Below are 25,854 nucleotides of genomic sequence, written 5' to 3'. Positions count from 1 at the left end.
TTCATGAGTACAAGTAGCACCACATGGGCGGGAGACATGTCGGGTCTCGTGTGTTTGCCGCCGGGGAGCGCCGAAGAAGAGTCAAGTCTAGGTTCGAGGTACCGAGTAGCTTGTCTGCATCTTGTAGATCATCGACCGGTCAAGATCATGACCAGAGCGCAAGACAACGTGGACGGATAATAAAGCGTGCATCTAGACCGTGGATCTGGTAACCAAGTGGTAAGGGGGCCATGAGCAAGCACGCACTCCAAAAGCATCCCCATTCCCCTTTTGATCCCGACTTGGACATTGGTGACCCACGGCTGCTTTTCTGGCGGAACTGATGCACGCCATTCCCACATAAGCAAGCAAGTCAGCGCCAGCCAGCCAGCCAGCCAGCCAAAAGGAACGGAAAAAGCAGCCAGGGACCGCTGCCACCCGGACCAGTCGCCCTGCTGGACCTCCGCCGCCAACCTCCACTGTGTTACCCAAGAAAAGCGTCGACAAGTCCCTGAAATCTGCAGGTACCGTGCAGCAGCCGACCTAGGCCAGGGCAAAGACAGGTGGTCATCGGGCAGACGTCGTACATAAGACGCGTTGAAGATAGCGACAAATATCTCGGCACTCACCGAGGAGAGAGACTTGAGACTTCTCGCATTCCCACATTCCCACAGGATGTCCAAGGGTGTCCAGGGTGCTTGCCATTTTCTCTGACAAGGAGTGGGTAGTCGCGCATCCACCAAAAAGCAACCACGACCCAGGCTCGCCAGGCTGGAAAAGGTACCTAGGTACCTACTTGTAGTTCCTGAGTAGCGCCTTCTCGATCCCTCCCCTCCAAGGAAGAGCTCCTTCCTGACTTCCGGGCCACCCCTGACGCTACAGCACCGCGGCGGATCCCAGGCAGGCAGGCGCCGGCCAGGTGGGCTCCTGGCTCTCTCGAACGCTTTCGAGCCCTCCCAAACCCCCCCTTCAGAAAACGCCAGTGATCTTCATTGACGCCCTTCACGGGCCATCGTGCTATCTCCATTGCAGACCGGACTCAGAGCTGGGAAGAAACTAGACTCGCGAGAGACACCGCCATCTCCTCGGCACACGACGTGGGAAGTTCAGGTCAGGCAAGACAATCTCGTTCAGGGACCGTCGCAGTCTCTGCCCGGCTGATGTCGCCAGCCAATCTACGGCCCAGAATCAGACACATCTCCCTGCCGCCCTTTTGGGCCCCGTCGCTCGACCGAACATTGCTGGATAGGCGAGGCAACACCACGCGAATTGGAGGCGAGACACGGGAGGCGGCTGCTGTTGTGCGCAACACCAGGACGAGTAGTAGACAGCAAAGACAGGCCGACGATTTGAGTCCTGAGAGATGCACTCGCCACAAGCTTTTGTCGCTCCGAACGCCTCTGTCTCCTCCCCCGGCCCTCTAGCACCATCGTCGGCCCTCTCTCCGCAGATCGTCATTCCAAAGTCCTCCCTCGCTAATCCCCATTCGCGCGCCGCATACCCTGAGCAATACCTCCAGCAGGGCCACCCATATCGACGGGCCCCTACACATAATTCACCGGCCCCTTCATCCACACCCACGCCCACGTCGACGTCCACCTACCAGGGCCATATTGCCTCCACTATCGCCTCCTCCGCCGTCGTCGCGCAACAGCAGTCCACCTCACCACCTCCCTTCTTCTCCGCCCGCACCTCGTCGCTGCTGCCACCGCCTCACCTCACCGCGAAGCGATCCAGCCCGACCACGCCGACCGCACACATCCCGCCCGCCCTCCAGTCCAACCCCAATGCCAACTACCCCTATGCGGACCTGCCGCCGCTGAGCGAGACTGACCCTTCGGCTTCCACCAGGCGGCCGTCGCGGTCCAGCAGCGTCAGCGGCGTAGCCGGCGACAGCATCCGCAACCTCAACCGCTGGTCGGCCTCTACCACCTCCAGCCACGCTTCCAACCCGGCCTTCCAGCGCAACATCCCGGCCGGTGGCCGCCGCATGAGCGTTGACGCCGTCGCGCTCCAGGCTAGATCCACGACAGCTCCTCCCCCTCCTTCCTACGCCGCGCCCACCTACAACTCTCCCCGAAAGCTTCAAAAGTCGCGACGTCCGTCGACCGCGTCTGGCGACTCTCCACGCGCTCCTGCATCTGCGACGACTGCCCGACCGTATTCGCCCGCCCCAATCGGCCCTCTCGAATCTCTTCCTCCTATCGTGGCCCTTCCCTCCCTAGAACAAGAGGTACGCGCCGGGACACCTTCGCTTGCTGACCGCTCTTTGGCGAACCGGCCTCCACTGCTGCGGCAAGCTAGTGCAAACGCCAGTGATCTGTCAGGACATGCCACATCAACCAGCAGAGGCTCCGAATCCGCAACTGTAGAAGAACCCGCGTCACCCAGGTCCAGGATGCAGATGAGGGCAGTGGCTGGGAACGCAATGGCCATCGATCGCAATGGCGACGGCAAGGGTCACGCCAGGCATAGGTCGCAGGGCGGCAAGGGCAGCTCCGACTCGGCCAAGAACCGTGAACGGTCCAAACCTTCGCAGAAAGCTATGCTCTCGCGTGCACTCGAAAAGGCCAACACTGCTGTTCAACTCGACAACGCTGGGAATGTCGAGGGTGCGAGAGCGGCCTACTCGGAGGCTTGTGACCTGTTACATCAGGTCCTCTTGAGAACTTCTGGAGATGACGACAGGAAGAAGTTGGAAGAGATTGTGAGCATGCCCGTTGGATTATCCCCTGTTTGTATACCTTTCTAACAGTTCCCCTAGCGGAAAACATACACCACACGTATCGACGAACTTGATCAGCTCGAAGCTCCCACGAGGCGAGACGGCCGTCCCCTTCCCACGAGACCCGAAAGCCGAACTCGGGGTCCTAACCGAACCAGCGAAGACTCTCAAGAGTGGCCAAGCGGGCTGAGAGGGGAGATCGAAGCTGCGCTTGATGAAGATGATATTGACCCGAGGGCTACTGCGTCAAGCTACGCAATCAAAACATCGACAGGATATAGGATGAGGCAGGACTCGTCAGTTTCGATGAAGAACGGACTTGATGTCCCTAGGACAGGTGCCGCCACCCCCCAGATGAGGGATCAGTACTCCCTCCAGTCCTCCTTTTCAAGGTCACCGGGGGGGAGCGAACGCATGGCCAGGCTTGATGTTGAACATCCCATGCAGAACCAATATATGCCTCCGCCGCTATCACCTCGACGCCCTCCGTCGCCGAGGAGAACTGTTCAGCCCAGCCCTGAGCACTTCCGTGCGGATTACTCTATGACTTCGGAGAGACGACCCTCGGTATCAGGCTCTGACAAGGGGCACGCCAAGGCCAACAGTCAGGAGTCGATATCATGGCTGGACCCCATCGACGAGTCTGGCGGGTCAGACGTCTCGTCTGTCCACTCCAGGTCGGCATCGATGGGCGTAAGGAGGAAACACATACGAGCAGCCAGTGGAGATACCGAGGCCGAATTTGACGCTGCACTAGACGATGCTATCGAAGCTGCTTATGACGACGGTTACGAACCTATGGATCCTAATGAGGTTAATAAGTATGGTGATGATGACGAAGATGTGGTTGCCAGAGCACTGAAGAAGGTGCAGCTCGCTAGGGAGCGGGTGAAGGAATCCGAGCGTGAGGCCCTGGCCCTTGCCAACGAACAAGAGAAACGGCTTCGGCAGCAATTAGAAGAGGAGGATGACGAGGGCGGGAACTTTTACGATGGTAACGAGTCGGAAGAGGAGGAGCGGATGCTGGAAGAGATGACTACGGGCTATGCTATCGAGGAGTTTGCATTTGGGCTGGGACAGAAGAAACCGGGCTTCCCGCGGGAATCCGACTCGAGTGAGCTCACGAGCCGCACCTGGCACAGCTCGACCGGGTCCAATCCGCCCACCGCCACCACCATCTTGTCCACAGTCAGCGAGAACACGGTCGTTCCTGATGCTGCAAAGTCAGCTGTGCCGTCCATACCGCCGCCGCCGCCGCCTGCATCCTCCCTGCCCAAGTTACCTCCCCAAGCAAAGGGCGCAAAGAGCGCGGCCAATGCTGATACAGTTAGGGACCGACGGTTATCAGGACAAAATCCTAAGCAGTTAAAGATCGAAACGTCCAAGATTGGACCGCCCCCGGGTAGCCTGACTGGACCAGTCTCAGCGGCGCAGCCCAAGGCCGGAGGATTCATCGTCCAGCAGAGGCAAGCACTGTCTGCCGGTCCCAACCGCGTGCCGCCTCCGTTCTCCAGACATGGTCCGTCGCCGGTCCCCGGAGATATGGCTCCACCTCCGACCCCGCCGCTCCCTCAAGGCGAATACGATCCCCGTTCCGGCTCTCCCTCACTTTCACGGCAAGGGCTACGAAAGAACTTCTCCTCGTCGAGTCTCAAGAGCATGAAGACTCGCAACATGTCTCTGTCGAACCTGGACGATGCATCGGATATGTCACCGGGCACACCTCATAGCAACCAGTTTGGAGCTGCCTCCAGGCTACCTGCTATGCCGAACCTTCCGACACCGGTAGCTACAGCTTTCAAGGACAGGATGATGACGAATGGCGGAACGGGTGGCTTGCATCTCTTCGACAGCGACTTCCACTCGCCCGCCAGCCCCGGATCGCCCAACCCTCTCTATGCCGACGCGCCGGTTCCGCTTGAGTCTTGTCCCACGGATAGCATGCTGAGACCTTTCTGGCTCATGAGGTGTCTCTTCCAGACACTTGTCCACCCGCGAGGAGGGTATATCAGCAACAAGCTCTTTGTACCGCAGGATGTCTGGAAGGTTAGGAATGTCAAGCTCAAGAACGTCGAGGACAAGGTAGCCAACTGCGATCTGCTTACCGCGGCGCTTATGAACCTTGCCAAGGTCGATACCTGCGACGCCGATGCTGTGCTGGAGGAGATGCAATCGCTGGAAAATGTTCTCGAGCAAGTACAACTCGCCCTCACGCGGAAGCTTGGCAACGAAGTCGGCGTGAACCACACGAGCACGATGTTCAAAGACGCATCCTCGGGGCTCGACGCAGAGACGGGCACCAACTCGGGATCGGCAGCTGCCCGCTCGGGCAGCGTGTCAGGCAAGACGAGCTCCGGGTTCTCGTGGCGGCGGCTGCGGTCCAAGAACTCGTCCTCGGGGCTCAACAGCGGGTACAGCGGCGGCGGGGCCCTGGCGCGCAAGGACAGCATCCCCGAGAACTCGGCGGCCATGGCCAGGGAGGCGGTGCTGCCGTCGCTGCCCATGACGTCGCACCCGACGAGCAGGCCGAGCAAGCGGGACCTGGCGGGCGTGCAGTTCACGGGGCCGCAGGCGCACTACATGGCGTCGCTGGCGCGGCTGTTTGATGCTGCGCAGGCTGTTGGTGAGTTTTTTTCCTTATTGTTTTATGTTTGTACAGACATAGCGTACTGACTCAAGATAGATCAAATCGCCCGCCAAGTCGAGGACCCCGGTCTCCGCCACGCCGATAAGACGCAAGTTGGCCTCGAGCTGTGCACGCGCCATGCTGCCGAGTTCTTTGGTTTCTACATCTGCCGGTTCGTGCTGGCGGACCTAACGATGCTGTTGGACAAGTTTATGAAGAGGGGGAGCGAGTGGGTGCTTGTATGATTTTTATTGTTGTGGGGGTTGTCTGAATGGGATGTTCTGTGTTGATGTGTGTCGATGTGTTCGTTTTCTCGATATGGTAAGATGATAGAAGACGACTTATGGATCACAAGATGTTGCACATTTTCTTTTCGAACACATATTTTCTCATATATATACACACTTCTCGTCTATTTCGAGACGGAGGGCCTGACATACTCGTTTTTATCATATACCATACCCCCTTTTTCTTTACGCTTGGCATTCTAAGTTTCGGTCGGTCGTTTCAAAGACAGAAAGGGGGCTTGGGGGTTCAATGAAGATACTTTTGCACAAATACATTCGCTGCACGCGCAGGACTTTTTGCTTCTTCGACTCTGGATGAATATGTACATATCAGAATAGACGGGGATGAAGTGTTGAATGTTGGATGTATGAATTTCTCGTAGCATCGATTTCATTCCCTTTGTCTGACCGTTGTGAAGCTCAGGGCCAAGAGTGCAGCAATTTAACACCTCTTTCGGGAAAGTCGGATTGAGGCGTGCACAATGATGTGTTCGTATCTCAACTTGGACAGTCATCCCACTGAGACATCCAAATTGAGTCACCTTCTATCTATTGATCTGCAATTGGCGATGTTTGTATCTCTTTCTATATCTCTATTTGTTCTTTACATGACGATAGCTTTCTCAGCATCCTACATGGCGGTTAAGCATGCTTCCTTTGCTTCTCAGACATCATGCACCTTGTCCTTCTCGCCATCAGCGACGCCAGAGGCAGGAGCCTCGGCCTTGGCACCCCTCCTCCCGCACAGGCGGCTCAGGCTGTCGAGGATGTTCTTGACGTTCTCGGCCACGATCTCGCGGGTGGGCCTCTGGAAGATGAGGTCGATCTCCTCGAGGGTCTTGTCCTTGGTCTCGGGCATGAAGAGCAGCTGGTAGAACCAGCCGAGGACGGCGATGCCGCCGTAGAAGCCGAGGGCGAGGCCGGTGGGCGTCATGGCCTCCTGCATGGCGGAGAAGTTGTACGTGACGACGAAGGAGGCGAGGAACAGCAGGGCGTCCGAGGTGGTCATGCCGTACGAGCGCAGGTAGGTCGGGTACACCTCCGAGGGCACGACCCAGGTCAGGCAGGCGTAGCAGCCGAAGAAGCCCATGTAGAGGATCAGGCCGATGAGGTAGCAGGCCTCGGCGCCGGGCAGGTTCGTCTTGGGGTCGATGTGGTAGCTCGCGCCGATGATGACGAGGCCGACGAAGAAGCCGGGCAGCATGGCGTTGGCCCAGAAGCGGCGGCCGAAGCGCTCCATGAGGAAGATGGCCGGGATGGTGCCGATGAGCAGGGAGCCGCCGCCGACGAGGGACATGTAGTTGGCGCGCTCGTCGTCGAAGCCGATCTGCTTCATGAGCACCGACATGTAGTACATGATGGCGTTGACGCCCGTCAGCTGGCCGAGCAGGATCATGGTGTTGGCGTAGACGAGGGCGCGGCGGGCGCGCGGCACGGTGAAGAAGTCGAGCCAGGGGTAGCGGCGGTTGACGGCGCCCTCGGCGACGACCTGCTGCTCGTGCAGCACCGAGACCTTCATGATGAAGAACTCCTCGCGGGCGTCGCGCGTGTCGACCCCCCTGATGCGCTTCCAGACGCGGTACGCGCCCAGGGCGTCGCCCTTGTGCATCAGGAACCGGGGGGACTCGGGCAGGAAGAGCATGCCGGCGAACATGACGATGGAGAAGACGACCGAGGAGCCGAGGATGTAGCGCCAGTTGCCGGGGACGTGCAGGAACATGGCGGCGACGGCGTAGCCGAGGACCTCGCCGAGGGCGATGTTGAACTGGTAGAGCGAGACGAGGTTGCCGCGGACCTTGCGGTCGACGGTCTCGGCGACGTAGACGGGGACGGTGCCGCCTTCAAGACCGACGCCGAGGCCGAGGATGACGCGGGCGGCGACGATCATGCCTTTTTGGATAGTTTGTTAGTATGATGTGTGTGTGTGTGTGTGTGTGAAGATTGATATCAGTGATAGTCGGGGGCACGCCTTACCGTAGTTGATGGAACCGGCCTCGAGGCCGGCGCCGATGGTGTAGAGGATGGTGGAAATGATGATGGACCAGCGGCGACCAAAGTACTCGTTACAGGGGGACAGGATGATGGCGCCACCGACGGCGCCGAGGGGCATGGCCGAGTTGACGAGACTGTTCTGCCGCGTGTCCAGGCCGAGGTCCCTGGGCAGGTACAGGTTGGCACCGGAGATCAGCGACTGGTCCAGGCCGGACAGCAGGCCGCCCATGGAGGCGAAGGCGACGATGACCCAGGTGAAGTGCTTGGGGTTCTTGAACTCGAGGTCCAAGAGGCTCTTGCGCATGCCGCCGGTGGCCTCGACCTGCTGCTCCATCTCGTCGATGAGGGCGTCGATCTCCCAGCCGCCGGCCTGGGCGACGGCAAAGGCGCTGTTCTCGTCCATCGGCGGCATCTTGTCCGACTTGACGGGGTGCTCGAGCTGAGCCTGGGTCCGCTTGGACCTCGGGGTCGTGGCCTCGGCCGTGGCTATGGTGTCGGCCATGGTGAAAGGCAGACAACAGATGGAATCTTGAAAAATTGGTGTTTTCGTCTAAGTGAGAGACGTAGGGAAGAGCAAAAAGGGAATCACCACGCAGAGCGAGATGGCGGAACTTGGCCGACGTTTATATCACAGCACGCCACATCCAGCAGAGACGTTATGTGTGCGGCCCAAGCCAAGGGCGGCGCTATCACGCCAAGCACGGGAGGCGTCCGGCGCCCAGACGGGTAGGATTCAACGCCCGTGGACAAGCTTTTCTGCGGCTTACGATGTCATTGTGGGTTGTTGAGCACTCGAGGACATCGTCACGCGCCTCCGCGCCGGCATATGCGTGGAGGTGTGGCATCGCTGTGGAGCCACTAATGGCAGATTCGACCGAAGAAAGAGCGATGACAATGCGACAAAATGCACATTATCACACACATAAGCATTACCTAGCAGGGAAATAACGCTCACTCTGTGGCCGCATTCCTTCACTTCGCGCGGCGGACGTGCAGCTCCGGGGCGGAGATCGACGCAGATTCTTCTTCTTTTTGGCCAAGGGAGACCAATGACAAGATCTCTTGCTGCAACGATGGATCCCGCATCCCTCCCCTATGACTCGCCAATCAGCATCCCCTGTAGGTCGGAGAATTCCGCCTGTCTAAGACCACTGCCGCACTAAGATCGCGTGAGAAAATCCTTCTAGAAGACGCTTAGAAGCCGGGACAAAGTCCGCATGTGTGGGTGGCAGACAGGTACGCGCGTGCATGCAGCATCGCAGCCCCCGACACGGTTCACCATCCCACGCCACCCACACGGGGTTCCCGTGGAGAGCTCCCCAGGAGACAGTTGGATTCTCAACGGGGAGCGCCGGGGTCATCACGAGACCTTGAAAGGCCTGGCCTGGGGTCCAGGAGCGGTATCGGAACGAATCAGGACGGGTCCTTTGCGCATGTGCGACTTGTCCTGGTCCTGATATTTACTAACGAGTCCGGTACCAGCTTCCTCATCTGGTAAAAGAGATGCCAACTAGCTCGACCGATCTCTTCATAATATGATCTGAGCACTGTAACCGCTGCGTTCTAGTACGGGCTATAGTCACGTCCATTGTACAGTTCCCCGCCGGGAAGACGCAGGTGTGTCTCCTGTCCAACCTTCGTGATCCGGTCATAGTCTTCCTCAGTCAGCTTGAGGTCCAATGCCGCAAAGTACTCCCTCATACGCTCTTGTTTCTTTGTTGTATTGACCACGATGATGCCTTGGTCCAGTTCCCAGCGAATTAGCAAGGTGCTCGGACTGACCCCGTATTTCTGAGCCAGCTCTTCCAGGGTGCTGTCCAAGTGCTTGCCCTTCAGCTGTGTGAGCGGGAGGAGACCCATGAAGCCCTGGACAGCAATGCCGCGAGACTGCAGCCACTTGGCATATTCCGGAGCTCCCTGTAGGTAAGGGTGGAACATGATCTGGTTCACGGCGGGCTTGATCTGCGCCGTCTTCAGCAGGTTTTCCACGTGAGTCTTGCGAAAGTTGGAAATGCCAATGCTGCGAGCTTTGCCGCTACGTTGGAGAGGCTCTATATTCTTCCACTGCTTGGCAACGTTGTCCTCGTCGTACTGCATTTTCTTGTTGCAATAGGGAGAGTGGAGGAGGAACCTAAGGTTTGTCAACTACATGAACCGTGCAACCCAAGTCGGAAAGACAAGAGGCAAGCAATTTGAGCTTACAAATCGACATAGTCCATCTGCAGACGCTTCAGGCTGTTCTCCAAGCCGAGAGCCGCATCCTCAGGACTGCCTTCGCTGAAAGTCTGCGCAATCTTGGTCGTCACAAAGAACTCCTGGCGAGGGATGCCGCTCTCCTTGATCGCTTGACCCAACTCTGCCTCTGTACCGTAGGCCTCGGCGGTATCGAAATGTCGGTAGCCGGCAGCAATGGCTGCCTTGGCCATGTCTAGCATGTCCTGATTCAGTGCAGAAAAACGATCTGGCTTATACCATGCCGTTCCATTGCCAAAGCCAAGCTGTGCGGAATTGACTTTAGCATACCAGCACAGATACAGCCGGAGCTGTTCACGACTTGAGTGCAGGGCGGGGGCTTCGCCATACCACGGGAATCTGTGTGCCATCACCCAGCTTGACGAGAGGAATGTTGGGGACCGACGACATGATGGATTTGCTCTTTCAATCAATGTGTGCTCAACATTTGATGAATACTGATCGAGGCTTCCGATGCCAGATTAAGTGGAAGCCTGCCCCTCTTCAGAGGAGAGGAGAAGGGCAACACAGGCTGACATATACATGCAGGTCGATCCTTCGGAGCGATCGGGGCTCCGATCTTTGCATATGCTGCATATTCACCATGAATCGATCATAATTATAGAAAGGAAGAAGCCTTCATGAGGTTCAAGTCGTAACAGCCACTGGAACTATGTCATGACATCACACCCGCTGAATCTCGAGATCCGCTAACTAACGAATGGACTTGCCCGAATCTTGAGCTAACAGTAAATGTTGGAAGAAGTATAGGAAGTAATGGGACTCGACCCACCCACAAGCAAGGTCGCGTGGCGCAATTGGTTAGCGCGTCAGACTAATAATCTGAAGGCTGTGAGTTCAATCCTCACCGTGACCAGTCATTTTTTGCTCCTTAACATCAATGTTATTTTGCTGGCTTTCTTTTTTTTGGCACGCGTGAGCTGTTGGAATAGCCTTGATTATTTGGCAAACAAGGTGGACAGACCGAAGTCGGTCAGCTTGACATGGTGGTGCTTGATGGTGAATCAAGTGTTCATGACCTCTCATGAACAGATGGCCTCCCCTGTATGCAAGAAACAACCACAGCTCCCATGCCTGTTCTTTGACTTTCTTTGCTTTTCCTCAAACAACAAAATACGCTCTTGTGTCACGGATATTCAATATTATTTACTCCTCGATCCACTAAAGAGCACCTAAGATCTACGGTGCTGCCCTCTAGACAATATTAACTAGATCAGGAAATCAATGCATGGGCTTCAGATCGCTGTTCGATATAATAACTTGGAGATTACGAAGTGCAAGGCTCACCATCAGAGTGACACCGTCTAGCGACCTTCTCGCAGCCTATCTGCCTCAGCTCTCGAGCCCAAGGTCGGCCTTGGCAACCCCTTTGACCCTGTCAGTACTAAGATTGGTCAAGACCCAAGGCCTAGAGAATTCTTACAAGAGGAAATGATCAGTCAGCTGCCAAACTCGAGAATGGTATGAGAATGCAAAGCATGTGTCAAGGTCTACGGCAGTGTCTTTTGCATTGTGGGCAGCATCCCCACTGAAATCATGCACTCTGTGTATCTCTAGGACTTCCATTCTAGTCCATTGCATGTAAAACGTACTTGGCTAATCAAGGGAGAGGGTGTTGGCCTTGGAGTTTATGACCTGTGTGTCCGCGGTAGCGATACCAACACGAATACATAAAGCCTCGGCTTTGATGAATACGAGCTGGCTTCTGTCTGGTAATTCTTCCTATCATGGTCTGAGTTTCCTTGCAGGTAACTATAACACTTCGACTTTCGTGCGACTGCATCTGTGTCTCGAGCACGCTGGCGCCAATACCTCTCCCTTGGCTCTGGCAAAGAAATAGACATGCCCTGAAGACTGAGACTGGTCGAGTGTGAAAGCAGCACCACTCTTCCTGATAGACATGGCCTTGACCATCACGCAGCATTTAAGCAAGTCGTTTGGAGAGAGGGACTATTCTCGGACGCATTGGGACAGCCATATGGCTAGTTCAGAGCCGAGCTGCAACTAATTGAGACTTGTGTGTATGGATGCTTTCTCGCCTTGGTATCCCAGGCATGCCAATAGAACGCTATTTGACGGGAATAATACAAAGGTGACTCACTCCTTACCCTGAATGCTGAATCAGGTCTAGTTACCCAGTCGCAAGATCGCGCGCCAGCTACTATTTCCGGATATCTGTGTTATCCCCGATCGCGAACGCGAGCCCAGGAGCCAGACATTCCTTCACAATGTAAAGAGTTTTATCTGTCTTCAGCAATACTAGAGCTCTTAAGCATACATCAAACGACGCTCAATCCGGCCGGAGTCGCCCTCGAAGCACAACCTGCGCCACTATGTCGCGAGTTCTGGCCTACATCAGGGCCGTCAACAAGAGGATCCGGGCAAACCCGACCTTGGACTACTTCTGCTCAACCCGTAAGCCCATGAATCTTCACCTGTGTAACAAACCAGACCTGTAGTTGTTGACTTAGTATGAACAAAACCAGATTTCTGGGGTCCGGCGTCGAACTTCGGAGTGCCTCTTGCTGCCATCGCTGACGCACAGAAGAGCCCGGACCGGTGAGTCATACCTAAAGCTTGGCCAGATTCTGCACACCATTGCGTCTTGAATTCAAAGGGCGTCATGGGCTGATTGGTTCTTCTACTCCTTAGAATCTCTGGTCCGATGACCGGTGCTCTTACTATCTACGCCTTCACCTTTATGCGTTACTCTTTGGCCGTAACCCCGAGAAACTACCTGCTGTTCGCATGCCATTGCGTCAATGCAGTGGCGCAGGTGACTCAGAGCTATCGGTGGACAATGTATCACTATGGCGGAGGAAAGAAAAAGGATGCTAGCAAAGAATCTTTGCCGGTTGTAGCTGTCGCGTGATGAGAGGGATGACCTTCTAGCGTTTAGTAGCCTAGACTCACACTTATTGGTCGCCTTCCCACTAGGAGCTTCCATGCTTAGAAGTCGCTCTGGAAATACGAATAGACAACGCGCCACAAGACCAAGTGCCAACATTTCCTAATAGTCTTCGACAAGGTGTTCTTTTGAACAAACGACCAGCTGCCGGCCAAAGACTGAACTCCTAGGAGCATGTTCGTATTCGCCTCGAGACCTTCTGAAGCGACCACAGGACCTCAGCCGCGCCAGCCATAAACTGTGTATCCCTGCAAGTTTCCCCACAGAGACTTGCCACTGCTGACTATCATTTTGGTCAACGCGCCGGGCTACGTTTGGAGGAATCGGACCAAGGCGTCGGCGTAGGTAGCGTAGGCATGGAGCTTCAGCTCGGCGTATCGCTCGCTAGAGGAAGACGAAACGCCTGCCACATATGACTTCGGCCGCAGCGGAGGTGTAGCATTTGTTGGCGCGCTCTGCTTTGATATTTTTTTGTCCAAGGAACTAAGAATCGAGATGTTCATTTGTCGTCTACAAGCGGAGTGCTTGGTATAAAACGAACCATATCAATCTTTCTACACAGTGTTTATTGCGTGAAATCAGAGACATGCTGCATCCTAATTGGGTATCGGGGGAATTTCCTTCCTGAGTACATCGAAATACAAGTCGTCTCTCAAAGCCTTCCCCTCATACAGGTGCTCGTACGGGAACTCCCTAGTCTCTCCGGTTCGACGATAGCCCCGTCGGCCATAGTACTCTATCAGGTCGTCTCTCAGATATATCACCCACATCTCCATGCTCTGGACTGCCCATCTGTCCTTGGCGTACTCCTCTGCCCACTCCATGACGCGCCGGCCAATACCTTGTGCTTGCCTCGATGGGTCGACGGCGAACAAGCCAAAATATCCGACGGGCAGACCGCTGGACTTTTGGAGCTCGAGCTCGCAACAGGAGACAACCTCTCCGGTCCCGTCATCTATCGCGACGAACACGACGCCTCGAGGGTTGTTGATCTTCTCCAGCAGACCTGCGGGTGAGATGCGCTTGTCGTTCAGCCAATCAGCCTCCGTGGTCCAACCTTCACGGCCGCGATAGGCTCTGCGGATGATGGGCAGGATCGCGTCTATATCGGCAGGCGTAGCTTGACGGAACGAAAGGGATATGGAAGCCATCGCGGCTCTGGGGTCGAGGATGGGTGGGTCGGCAAGATGATTGGGTCTCTCGTACTTTAGGAAAGATGTCCGATGCGCTGCAATGATCTAAAAAAAGCCACTTGCTCTCATCAGGGTCTTGTTCGGTGCGACGGTGTCACGGGATGGAAAGGGAGCTTAGACTCGGTCAAATGTGAGCACTTGCTGAAGCCCAGCTTTGAGTATCGGGAGTTCCGACAGGCACCATATTTCTGTTGTGCGCCTACCGACTCCAGCGCCTATCCACAAGTCCCTCATTTCCGAAAGCACGGGCCTGAGTTCCGTCGAATCACATGAAAGTAAACCTGGCAACTTGACCTCCTTTCAGGGCCAAGGGCAAGGTATTCTTTGAAGTTTCCATGGTCTACATACCTGCGCAGTGATTTTGCTCTGTCTGCTCCTAGGTGTCTCAACGAGGCTTATCCGACATGAACTTCTATTGAACAGGTAATCCCTCGCTGCATCACATGCCAGGGGGCGAAAGGTGTTTCGCGCTTGGACCAGTTGATGTCTTGACGCACTACGGAAACTTCGGAACCCCCTCCGGGGCCGTTCCCGGAATCTGCCCCACCCTCTTCCTAATGTATCCCCTGTACCAGTGCACCAGCAATGCGCAGAGAAGTTACTTGATTATTGATTGATGCATCTGTCTCGCTCCTGGGTAGGTGATATGGATAGGCCATAAGATAACGCTCAAGGCAAAGACGTGGAGAAAGGAAGAGTAGTGCCGCCCTACTAACTGGAGATCGAAACCGACTAATTGAGTAATCGACTAATCGGGCTTGACGATGTTGACTCGACGGCTTCTTTCGCGTTCTGGCCTCGCAGGGCCCAGGCAATGTTCGCTCAAGGCTCTTACTTTCATCGGCAGCCACGGGGCCAGGTCAATCGGATGCAAGTCTGTTAGGAGTATTTCGACGATCCCGCTGATTATCAATGGCCGGGATATCGAAACTGAGACGACCTTCCCGGTCATCAGCCCCTTGACAGAGAAGGCGGTTTGGAATGCTTCATCTGCTTCGAAACAACATGCAGCCGATGCTGTTCATGCCGCACAGGCTGCTTTCCCGGCTTGGTCTGCGACAAAGCCGTCAGAGCGACGGGACTTGTTCTTGCGCACTGCCGACGTGATCACGAGACGCAAGGACGAGCTTGGAGAATACATGCATCAGGAGATTGGAGCAGACAAGGACTACCAGGACTTTATTCTTGGCCTGTCAGTAGAAGGGCTGAAGGACACAGCCGGTAGGATCGCCGGTGCTGTCCAAGGCTCGGTGCCCGAATCTATACACCCTGGTATGCGCGCCATGATTGAGAAGAGGCCATATGGCGTCGTGCTCGGCATTGCTCCATGGTACGCTTTTACTCTTTTCTTATTATATCTATGCCATTAAGTACTTACAGTCGTCTTAGGAACGCACCGTACCATCTTGGTCTTCGCTCTATTACCTTTGCTCTCGCCACCGGTAATACCACCATTCTAAAGGGACCCGAGTTCTCGCCCAAGTGCTATTGGGCGATAGTCGATGTGTTCAGGGAGGCCGGCTTGCCCGAAGGATGCCTGAATCTTCTCCTCCACCGTCCCTCGGACGCCGCGTCCGTGACCGAGGCGCTCATCGCGGCTCCCGAGGTCAAGAAAGTCAACTTTACCGGCAGCAGTATGGTTGGAAGCGTGATTGCTTCTCTCGCCGGCAAGTACCTGAAGCCCTCCCTCATGGAGCTGGGAGGAAAAGCCAGCGCCATAGTCCTGGCGGACGCAGATCTTGATAAGGCTGCCCTACATTGCGCCAGGGGTGCCTTCATGAATGTAAGTTGAATCTCTCTGTTGCAGTGTGCCATTGAGCCACCTCGATGCTTCATATGAGCACGCCGAACTGACTATACCTTTTATCAAGGCCGGCCAAATCTGCATGTCTACCGAACGAATCCTTGTGCACACCTCCATCGCAGACCGCTTCGAGGCCAAGTTGAAAGAGCAAGTGAAGCGTCATTTCGGAACCGTGGACACAACCCCGGTTCTCGTCACCGCTGCCTCGGCGCGCAGGAACCGGGATCTGGTCAAGGATGCCGTGTCGCATGGCGCACAGATTCTTAATGACGCTGAAGTCAAGTCCACGAGCGCGCAGCTCGAGCACGAGACGAGAATGTGCCCCACGATTGTCGCTGGTCTGAAGGATGAGATGAAGCTGTTCAGTAACGAATCGTTCGGGCCTAGTGTCAGCTTCTTCACTTATGAAAAAGAGGAAGAGGCTTTGGCACTGGCAAACGGTACAGACTACGGATTGTCGGCGGCTATTTTCAGCGAGAACCTGGGCACCGCTTTCCGACTGGCCAGGGCTTTGGATTCGGGCGCCGTGCATATCAATTCCATGACCGTGCATGACGAGTTCGCCCTTCCTCATGGCGGTGTCAAGAGCAGTGGTTTCGGCCGTTTCAATGGCTATCAAGGGCTGGAAGAGTTCCTGTACTGCAAGACGGTGACGTGGATGGAATGATGTGGATGGACTGGCAAAGATGATGACGAGAAATCACGGCGTGCCACTTGTACATTTCGCTAATAGATCAGGACTTTGCCATTCATTATTTCGCTTTCATTAGAGCCGAGATTGATTGTATGAGAATTAGATAGTAGGCTCCATTTTCTGACCCGAGGTATATAACTTAAATGTACACAAGATTACACATCATGATAAAGTTGTATGTATTGGCATTGTGTCTTCTATTGCAATTTTGTTTGTCTATAGCCTGCCCTTGATCTTGTCCATCAAGGGGAGAGTGGAGCTATGTCTGCTATATACCAAATGGTCGAGGTCGGCGGTGTTGACATAGCTAGGACTGGCTTCTCGAGCCAGGTTCGTTATCCCGCACAACTGCATGGCCACTTTGATCTCCTCTTGAAGAACTTTGGCCACCATATGTCAGCACACCGAACAAATATCCCGCCGTCAACTGGGGAGAGGAATAAAACTTGACTTACTTGACGCTAAGTGCTCAACGCCCTCTTGACCGTAACCGACAGCGTACATGAAAGGACGGCCAATACCGACGGCCGATGCTCCAAGGCAAAGTGCCTTGACAACATCGGATCCTCTCCGAATCCCACCGTCTGTGAGAACCTTCATGGAGCGAAAAACCTGGGGACAGTGTTTCTGAATTTCCATCAAGACGAGGATAGACGGAGGAGATGTGTCCGCAGCTCGACCACCATGGTTGCTTATGACGATCCCGTCACACTTCCATTTCATGGCCATTACAGCATCCTCCCATCTCTGGATGCCTTTGACCACAATGGGGAGGTTGGTGATGCTTCTTAGCCAAGCGATGTCGTTCCAATTCAACGTTGAGTCGATAAAGTTCGAGTTTTGACGGGTCAAACCTGACCCTTTCTTGTCCTTCTTCCCAGCCGAGACCCGTGAGGCCGGTGTCAGTGTTGTGCCCGTCTTCTCGTCAGCCTTGACCCTCTCATCATCCTCTCTCTTCGAGATAACGGGGCAGTCGACGGTGACAAAGATGGCTTTAACAAGCCCTGACGATGTGACTTGCCGTATGAGCTTTTCTGACTCCGCCCGGTTCTTATTGACGTAGAGTTGGAAGAAGGCCTGGTCTTTGGTGGCGGCCAGGATCTCATCGTGTGGATATGATGCAGGCGTTGACATGCACTGTATTATCCCCGCTGTTGCAGCGGCTTTTGCCTGGCCAACCTCGCCTTCCGGACCAGCCATCCTGACTGCGCCAGTAGGAGAGATGTAAACTGGCATACTGAGACGGCAGCCGAAAAGCTCACAAGAGGTGTCGACAACGCTGATGTCACGCATCACGGCAGGCCGAAGCCAGATACGCTTATACATGTGCTGGTTAGCATCACGGGTGATGTTGTCGTTTGATGCCCCATGTATGTATGCCCAAGCTTTCTTTGAAAGCGTTTGCTCAGCTGCCTTCTCGAAATCGTCGAGGTTGATTATATCATCAAGATCAGGCTTTGCTGGCCCCGCTGCCCGGGATGTTTCTGCGACAATGGGATTTGCCACGCTGGCTTGCGGCGCAGGAGGCATCGTAGATGCATCAAAGCTTCCGACAAGACCAGTCTGCCCCAAGTGCTTTCGTATCAAAGACGGTGAGTGGACTTCGTTGTACGCTGCTGACGCATCTTTGCCTGCATATTGGTAGATGACTTGTGGGAACGGAGGTGGCAAATTAGCTAAGAGTTCATGACGCGGCCGGGATACGGCTCGCAGTTGATTGCGAGGGGACTCACTTTCAGCGCCACCTGGATGCGTTGGTGCAAAGGCTGTCATGTCATAGACCTCGCCATCGACAACAATCCACACATCGTCCTCCTTGCTGTGCTGCTCGAGCTCCGCCAACACAATCGTTCGTCCCATCGTCACTGCGCTCTCTCGGTTGGACCGGGGGACCGCTCTGTCTGGCATCGGATCGTCCGTCGACAGGACCCGACACTTCTCTGGACGAGGGCCGCGAGACCAGCACTGATATCAGGCCTATCGCGGCAAGAGGCAGAGCGATTGCCGGAAAGGTGGTTCCGGCCCACATGGCCAGTTCCGGGGTAGCGCCGGAAATGCGGAGGCGCTGAGAGATAAGACATACACTAGGATCGAAACAAGCTTGGCGGCTCCCCTGCCTCGAATCAAACCTGGACGAAACCTCTGTTCGCGCCCCCCGACAATGCCGCCCACAACATATCAGGTGGCGTATCGGGGCAGGATCGGGTCGTCAACCTGCTCGCCTTATCTCGACCCTTGAGGGGTTTCCCTCCGTTGCCACGACCCCTTTAAATTGCACAGCATGCTCCAGGCCAAGGAGTCTAGATGCACACGCTCCGTCATCTAATCGACAACGCGATTGACTGACTCGATCCCGTCACCAAATTGAGTCTCCTCGACCAGCCTCGAGAAGCTGCCACTGCTCAACCGCTTGCTCGGCTACCAGTACAAGTCAGCAACGCATTGCCAGTCCCTGCCTTCGGCTCTCATGTTCTGACTTGCGCTTTAGTGGATATCAAAATGAAGCAACCGATCGAAGATGTTTCGGATGCCAGCCCAGTCGTTCGTACGGAGACTGGGGCTGATGGAGGACAGGCTGAAGTCATCGAGGTGAGTCGCACAAGGCGATTGCCTGTCCGTAAAAGACACGCGCTGACACAGAAGAATAGCTAAACAAGAACTTCAACACCCTCTCGACCTTCTCGCTTGCGGTGTCTCTCATGGCGACATGGGAAGCGCTTTGCAGTACAATGGGCATCGGTCTGGCAGCTGGTGGAGCCGTCTCTCTTGTCTACGGCTTTCTACGTATGTGCAGCTTTTGGTCATTGAAGTCTTGAACGCGCCAGCATTTCTGACATGAAGGGCAGTCTCATTTATCGGAAACATCTGCACGGCCATGTCCTTGTCGGAGCCCGCGTCCATGTAAGCATGCTCCCGCGGTGCCCACCATGCATGTCATTTCGCTAATCGAGTCTCGAACAAGGTTCCCCAACGCTGGTGGTCAGTACTACATGATCAGCGAGCTGAGCCACTTCCGCTCCAAGGCCCTCTTGAGCTGGTACACTGGCTGGATCAGCCTTGTTGGCTGGGTCGCCTTGACGGCGAGTGCTCCTTTTGGAGCGGCCAATATCATCCAGGGCCTGATCACCCTCAACCAGCCCGACTACGATCCCCAACGATGGCAATGGTTCCTGATTTATCTCGGAATCACGCTGTTGGCTTTTGCCATGAATACCTGGGGTGCCAAGGTGCTTCCTCTGCTTGAGAACATCATCATGATCTTCCATGTGGGGTTCTTCTTTGCCATCCTGATCGCCTGCGCCGCTCTTCCCAAGGAGAGACAGTCTGCAGAGTTCGTCTTCACCTACTTCTCCAATGGCACCGGGTGGGATAGTAATGGCGTCGCGTGGGGTATTGGCATGTTGACTTCCGCGTACATCATGGTTGGTGAGTAACCCCTGCTGATGGCTTCCATGCTGTGACATCTACCGCCACTTCAGTTTGCTGACTCGCGCCATGTTTAGGTTATGACTCTGCCGCCCACATGTCAGAAGAGATGAAGAACCCCCGGACGGGTGTGCCGCGCGCCATGATCATGTCGATCGTCGTCAACGGTATCATGGGCTTTGCCGTCCTGCTTGCCGTCCTCTTCGGTATCGGCGATTTCCAAGCTGCGGTCACCAGCAGGACTGGCTTCCCCATCATTGAGATCTTCTTCCAAATGACCCGGGGCAACGCCGCCGCAGCTTCCGCTATGTCGTGCACCATCGTCGCCTCTGCATCTCTGGCAACTGTCGGCCTCATCGCCTCGACATCCCGCACGCTCTGGTCCTTCGCTCGTGACGGCGCACCAGCCTACTCCCGATATCTCTCCCGCGTCAGCGACCAGCATGTGCCAGTCCATGCCGTCGTTGTTGTGACGGTGATTGTTATTCTTCTCGGGGCTTTGAACATCGCCTCCACGGCTGCCTTCAACGCCGTCCTGTCGGTCACCGTTGTCGGTCTCTCGCTGTCGTACCTCATCCCCATCGTCGCCATGCTTTACAGGAGAATCTGGACCCCGAAGCAGATCCAGTGGGGGCCTTGGAAGATGCCGCAGGCTTTGGGTATCGTCATCAATGTGGCTTCGATTGTTTACATCTTGTTCCTGACTTGCTTCCTCGTCCTTCCCGCTACCCAGCCCGTCACCGCGCAGAACATGAATTATTCCAGCCTCATTCTTGGAGGTGTTTTGATTCTTGTCACGGCGGACTGGATCTTCAGGGCTCGGAAGACTTACGAAGGACCAGTTCCTATGTATTAATGTTGCTCGTCTGCTGCAGGGATTGAGCAGTGGGGGGCTGAAGTTGGTTTGATGTATTCTGCCAGGTCAATGAACTTGGCGCTGTCATTCTCTTTGTCAATGATGCAAGCCCAAGAATCAGCGTTAAAAGGATTAGGAAAATATCACACTTTGGCTTGTTATGCTTTGAAGGCTGGGACATGTCATATACCACCAAATCGTTTTCATGATAGCACTCATTTTTCTGAGTGAATTGAGGCATCATCTTGCACTTGACAATATTGATACTTGCAGGAGCATCAGGTGGATTTCCTCGTAACTCTGTGCTATGAAGCGATTACTGTTCTACAGAGCCGGATTGATGAGCTTTGACGAACGGGGAAGTAACACAGAGATACCTCCAACTACCTCGTCAGTAGACTTTTTGTTGTGTATGTACCTAGCACGGCTATTGCTTTACATTGGGTATGTACAGTCCAGACGAGCCTGACTCTCGTCGTTAAACAGCAGTCCAAGGCTAACTTCATCCTCAAACATGGCATTGAAATCCATGAACGGGGTGCCAAACATTGCGTGATCCCCAAAAGCTCCTTCGTGGGGTACTGCAAGCGCGTCCTGACCCTCAGGGGCACCAAGCGATAAATTCTGGGCTCTGCTCAATGCTAGTGAAGCTTCGCGGAGCCATGTCAGTCCAAGGCCAGGCTGGGTATCGCCGGGAGAAAAACATACCTTGGTTATCAAGGAGCCTGCACAATTGTCTAAGATGCTCAACGCAACGTTCAAAGAGCGGGTTCTCACTGGCCATATCAAGCAAAGCGTCGCAAGCCAGGGCCAGGGTCGCTCGGCCTTCCTGATAGCGCTTTGAAACGGACCCGCCGTTGTCGTCGTCCAGATTCATAGGGAGAATAAGAATGCTAAAGACTGCCAAGGAGGCGTTGAAAGCTGGGTTCGAGAATTAGAATCCTTGACTAGACCATGATAATGAGGTATTGACATTAAGCTTACCGTAATATAGGGTGAACCACCATGCACCCAAGAGATGCTTGCCCAACTCCTTGCGTGTAATGACCGCATGGATAATTGAGATTGCCTCCACGGCAGCCTTGAAACAAGACGTGGTCAGGTTCTTTTGGATCGTGCTGATTGAATCCTGGTCCTCTGTGCGAGCCCCTGCCTTGAGCCGCGACTGAAGGAGGTTCGTCAGCACAGGTCTGAGCAGGAGCAGTTGCGTGTTGAAGTAGCGTAGCGTGAGAACGATGCGCAATTTCTCCGCGCAGGGATCCTCGAGACTGCTAGGCAGGCTTGCTGATGTCCTCAGCCTCAGCTGCCTGGGAAGCTGATTCTGCCATTGGACCAGCTCTTGCTCAAGCTGAATGATCCGAGTAATCAGCTCGGTCTCCGACAAGTCCTCGAACTCAACATTATGCCCGTATATCCTCGCCATCACTTTCCAGAGGATAGTGTAGAGTGATCTGAAATGCAGAGGTAAGCTACTGGACAACGGAGTGTGATGGTATGAATAACTTCTTCGAGAACTTACATAGTGGCTGAGAAGAATAGCACCGAGGCACCGTTCTCTGGGTCACCGACAACGGGTTGGGGCAAAGGCAGTCTGATGTAATCCTCAGGTATGGCACTTGGTCGACCAAAGGTCATACTCAAGCTCCTAATGTTCATTCAGCTTCTGGCTCTCAAGAAGACAGATTTTATAGAGCGGCTCGGGTGATTGTCACCGCTACAATGTTTAACTTACCTATCTAGAATCACGCAGCCAAACCAAGTTCGCTTTCTCATTTCTTGCTCGAGAGGGGGGAGTTTGCTCAAAGCGGCCTGAGAGTGCAAGCCAATGGAGAGAGCCGCTTTGACCGCCAGGCCATGGGTGGTCCAGGTCTGGACTGCCCTCTGAGTTCCCTGTAGATACTGGCTGGAAAGTAAGAGGTATTGCACTGTGCACCTGTCAGAGCCTGAGCAGCCTCGCATTGTGGGATAAGCGGGGTGTGGGATGGACAAACCTGTCTCCAAAGTCGTTCCCCGGAGCATCTGCGTCCTGCACAACTCCTCGGCTCGCGCATAGAAAGTATCCGACTCAGTAAAGGCTCGGGCTGTGTCTCCGTGGCGAGGATCAGCGCGGGTGGCCATGGCAAACATGACGTTCAGCAGCGCGAGCCACGTTCGCCTCACGCCGTTGAAGCCCGACTGCTTGGCTTGCTCGTAGGTTGCGATGAATGACGGCTTATGGATGTATGGAAACAGGAGGCCGGTATTCGAGAAGTATTCGTGTATCAGGTTCTCTGCAATGTCGGCGCGCGGCAAGATGCATGGGCTGGCAGCAGGGTACTCTAGCGATGACACGTCTGGCTGAACGGGAAGGAGCCGCGAGCGGAAAGAGTTGATATTCACCATGCCGCCATCGAAGATGCTGGTGTGTGAATTGGGTGACCCTTGCATCCCTGTTACTGGCCTGGCCCCTGCAACCGCACGTAGGATGATTCGCATGAAGGAGATGTTGGCGGATGGACCTGCGCAGGAGAGAGAGTCAGTACAAAGCGTACATGGTGTGGGCATGTGCTAAAAGCAATGCAATTTACCAAAGAAGCCCTTGTCCTGCTCATCGACGAACGAGATGGCCATGCCGTCTGTATCATTGTGCTCGGACCCTGGGTCCAGTCCCACCGTATGGACTGTGCTCTGCGCCATGTCCGCGCTCTCCCACGGCAGAGAGGGCACAGATACACTCGCAAGTGCCTCTGACAGTACCGAGCCACCATAACTCGACGGCAGCAACTCAGTGCTGATGCTGCTCCTCTCTTGGGTGGAAAGCTGTTCACTGTGTCGCCTAACTTCCTCTTCGAGACTCTTGAGCCTTGCCTCAAGGTCGTTGAAGGCACTAAGACACAAAGTACATTAATACCGATGTGGTGTTATGAAGGCCTGTGCCCAGGACAAAACGGCATGTGTGCCGATGAACCAGATGCACTCGCATGAGCAACTTAATCACGAGCCAAGGGAAGAGTCTACCCACTCCTTGCGGATAATGACATTTGCACCAGACGTGGATGTATCGTAGGTGCACTCGAAGCACATGCGCACACAAAGCTCACATTTGGGACGAGCGCCATTACACTGTCCAAGTTCGGTGACACGTTAGTTGAGCTTGCCAGATGTTAGTCGAAAGAGTTTGAGTGAATGCTTTAACCCACTCGTGATTTCCGTGCACGGCACGGGTTGCAGGCAAGAGCAGTTCGTCGACGTTTGACGCCTGAAAGACTCTCCTGAGGCTCTTCGCTCATGGCGTCATTTGGGCTTCTCAGGTTGGGCGACTCTGTCTGGGAGCCAAGCTCGTCTCCACCTTGGGCGTTCTTAGCCATAGGGACTGGAGATGGGGATGAGAAACCGAACTTTCCGGGTGGAGCAGCGAGTGTCTTCAGAGGAGTGCTTGAGCGACACTGTACTATTATTCTTCAAAAGTTCACTAAAGAGAATTCCTGCCAGGGATCGCATCAAGTAAGCATGAGGGCATTGGTCAAGCTGAAGGTGCTGAGAGCAGCAAGCCAAGCCCTCCGGGACGGCGCTGTGGATCCTGTTCCGTATTCCGCCATCTCCGTCCGTTCCTACACTAAATAGGCTAGCCGCGAAACTCGGCCCTCTGACGTAGTAAGCCACAGAAGACGATAAGGTGGTTACAGGCGTAACTGGTCTATTTTCTCGGATTTCTCTATGGCTACCTATCAATAGACTATTGGGCGTACTCTACACCATTCTTCAGAGTCCCGATCTGGGTAATGTGAACCTCCATCTGAGTCCCAGGCTCCAGAAACTTGGGAGGCTTTTGTCCCGACCCAACCCCTGCAGAATGTGGTATTAGTCTTCCCGTACCAGACCAAGTGAATTCGGAAGCTGATAGCACTTACCTCCGGGCGTTCCCGTCATGATAACGCTTCCCTTCTCCAGCGTAGTACCGGATGAAAGATAGGAAATCATGTACGGCACGTTGAAGAGCAGGTCATCGAGACCCGAGGACTGGCGCGCCTCGCCGTCGACAATGGTGCGCAGGTGGAGCTTGGAAGGGTCGGGCACGAGGCTGCTGTTGACCAGGACCGGTCCTAGGGGGGCAAAGGTGTCGAATCCCTTGGAGAATCCCCATTGCGGTACTGGTCCAGCCAGCTCCGGGTCTCTTTGCAGCTTTCTGGTCGAAATGTCGTTGCCAGCGGTGTAAGCAGCAACGTATTTCAACGCGTCTGCTTCAGACACATCCTTCGCGTCCTTCCCGATGATCACGCACTGTTCGAGGCATTCGTGAGGTCAGAACTGCACAGGATGCGCTTGGTCGAGTAATTGGAATAAAGTATGAACTCACAAGTTCACCCTCGTAATCTGGCTGATTGGGCTGTGCAATCTTCGGTATGACGACATTCGCGCCATGATCATGGACAGTCTGTCGCGTCTTGAAAAACATGAATGGGTAGTTGGGCGTTTTTCGCCCGGTTTCTCGGACTGATAACCATTTGTCAGTAAACGACTCGCTTCACCTTTTACACAGCGCGCGAGACCGTTGCTTTCGACAACCGGCTGGACTACACATACTGTGGCTGACATAGTTCAGGCCAATGCAACGGATGATCGGGACGTCGTCCGGTGACAGAGGACCTAGTAGCTTCTTGACAGTGACGACCTCGTTTGTTACCTTGGTAGCACCGGTCTCATCGTAGATATCGTCACCCTGGATGACTCTGGCCCTTAGTCCAGTTGCTTCAGTCGTTTGTCCGAGGTCAAAGTCGGGGTCGGGGAGAATCGGCTCTCCCCGAAGGACGCGGCCGTCAGTGGCGACGAACCGGATCAGACGTTCCCAGGATACAGGCATTATGTTGCGTCTGTTGGACAAACTGAGGAGGTATGTTGGCAGCTACACGAGTGTCTCAAAACCGTGATCGACGATAAAAAAAGATTAATAAGAAACGCGTACAGCCGCGAGTTTTGTCATGGTTCATAAGCCTTGGCAGTGCGCTGCGTCGGGTGGGTGTGCCGACCTAGCCCCGCGGTCCTTTCCGGGGCTATATCGGAACAGCCACTACGCCGCGGAACCATCCACCACTGAGCTTCACGAAGCATAAAACAATCTGCCGGAATCGAAC

The 25,854-nt window shown here is 54.8% G+C and overlaps 8 protein-coding genes across 8 annotated transcripts; 3 read left to right on the top strand and 5 right to left on the bottom strand.

The window, feature by feature from the left end:
- Nucleotides 1–1,342: 1,342 nt before the first annotated feature.
- Nucleotides 1,343–5,575, top strand: E0L32_010256 (uncharacterized protein; the record flags this gene model as incomplete). The annotated part of the gene is made up of 3 exons (XM_031132854.1): nt 1,343–2,686; nt 2,744–5,327; nt 5,388–5,575. The coding sequence occupies 3 exons, from the start codon at nt 1,343–1,345 to the stop codon at nt 5,573–5,575; spliced, it is 4,116 nt and encodes a 1,371-aa protein (XP_030989767.1).
- A 706-nt stretch (nt 5,576–6,281) lies between these two features.
- Nucleotides 6,282–8,111, bottom strand: E0L32_010255 (uncharacterized protein; the record flags this gene model as incomplete). Its single annotated transcript, XM_031132853.1, has 2 exons — nt 6,282–7,507; nt 7,592–8,111. The coding sequence occupies 2 exons, from the start codon at nt 8,109–8,111 to the stop codon at nt 6,282–6,284; spliced, it is 1,746 nt and encodes a 581-aa protein (XP_030989766.1).
- Nucleotides 8,112–9,172: 1,061 nt separating this feature from the next.
- E0L32_010254 (uncharacterized protein) lies at nt 9,173–10,252 on the bottom strand (the record flags this gene model as incomplete). The annotated part of the gene is made up of 3 exons (XM_031132852.1): nt 9,173–9,740; nt 9,812–10,107; nt 10,193–10,252. 3 exons carry the CDS (start codon nt 10,250–10,252, stop codon nt 9,173–9,175), a joined length of 924 nt encoding a protein of 307 aa, XP_030989765.1.
- A 3,114-nt stretch (nt 10,253–13,366) lies between these two features.
- Nucleotides 13,367–13,921, bottom strand: E0L32_010253 (uncharacterized protein; the record flags this gene model as incomplete). Its single annotated transcript, XM_031132850.1, has 1 exon — nt 13,367–13,921. One exon carries the CDS (start codon nt 13,919–13,921, stop codon nt 13,367–13,369), a length of 555 nt encoding a protein of 184 aa, XP_030989764.1.
- An 806-nt stretch (nt 13,922–14,727) lies between these two features.
- E0L32_010252 (uncharacterized protein) lies at nt 14,728–16,434 on the top strand (the record flags this gene model as incomplete). Its single annotated transcript, XM_031132849.1, has 3 exons — nt 14,728–15,293; nt 15,344–15,746; nt 15,835–16,434. 3 exons carry the CDS (start codon nt 14,728–14,730, stop codon nt 16,432–16,434), a joined length of 1,569 nt encoding a protein of 522 aa, XP_030989763.1.
- Nucleotides 16,435–16,677: 243 nt separating this feature from the next.
- E0L32_010251 (uncharacterized protein) lies at nt 16,678–18,321 on the bottom strand (the record flags this gene model as incomplete). Its single annotated transcript, XM_031132848.1, has 3 exons — nt 16,678–16,841; nt 16,917–18,137; nt 18,195–18,321. 3 exons carry the CDS (start codon nt 18,319–18,321, stop codon nt 16,678–16,680), a joined length of 1,512 nt encoding a protein of 503 aa, XP_030989762.1.
- Nucleotides 18,322–18,960: 639 nt separating this feature from the next.
- Nucleotides 18,961–20,743, top strand: E0L32_010250 (uncharacterized protein; the record flags this gene model as incomplete). The annotated part of the gene is made up of 5 exons (XM_031132847.1): nt 18,961–19,050; nt 19,110–19,245; nt 19,308–19,362; nt 19,424–19,887; nt 19,965–20,743. 5 exons carry the CDS (start codon nt 18,961–18,963, stop codon nt 20,741–20,743), a joined length of 1,524 nt encoding a protein of 507 aa, XP_030989761.1.
- Nucleotides 20,744–21,178: 435 nt separating this feature from the next.
- On the bottom strand, nt 21,179–25,583 carry E0L32_010249 (uncharacterized protein; the record flags this gene model as incomplete). The annotated part of the gene is made up of 13 exons (XM_031132846.1): nt 21,179–21,468; nt 21,521–21,664; nt 21,728–22,215; nt 22,263–22,388; nt 22,476–22,668; nt 22,735–23,241; nt 23,311–23,609; nt 23,721–23,845; nt 23,923–24,157; nt 24,472–24,568; nt 24,634–25,003; nt 25,080–25,216; nt 25,307–25,583. The coding sequence occupies 13 exons, from the start codon at nt 25,581–25,583 to the stop codon at nt 21,179–21,181; spliced, it is 3,288 nt and encodes a 1,095-aa protein (XP_030989760.1).
- Between the last annotated feature and the right edge of the window lie 271 nt (nt 25,584–25,854).

The sequence above is a fragment of the Thyridium curvatum genome, assembly GCF_004353045.1.
Source record: "Thyridium curvatum strain D216 chromosome Unknown NODE_81_length_187271_cov_78.157168, whole genome shotgun sequence".
Classification (NCBI taxonomy): Eukaryota; Fungi; Ascomycota; class Sordariomycetes; order Thyridiales; family Thyridiaceae; genus Thyridium; species Thyridium curvatum.
Note: the sequence above shows the minus strand (reverse complement) of the source record. Positions and strands in the feature narration are given on the sequence as shown.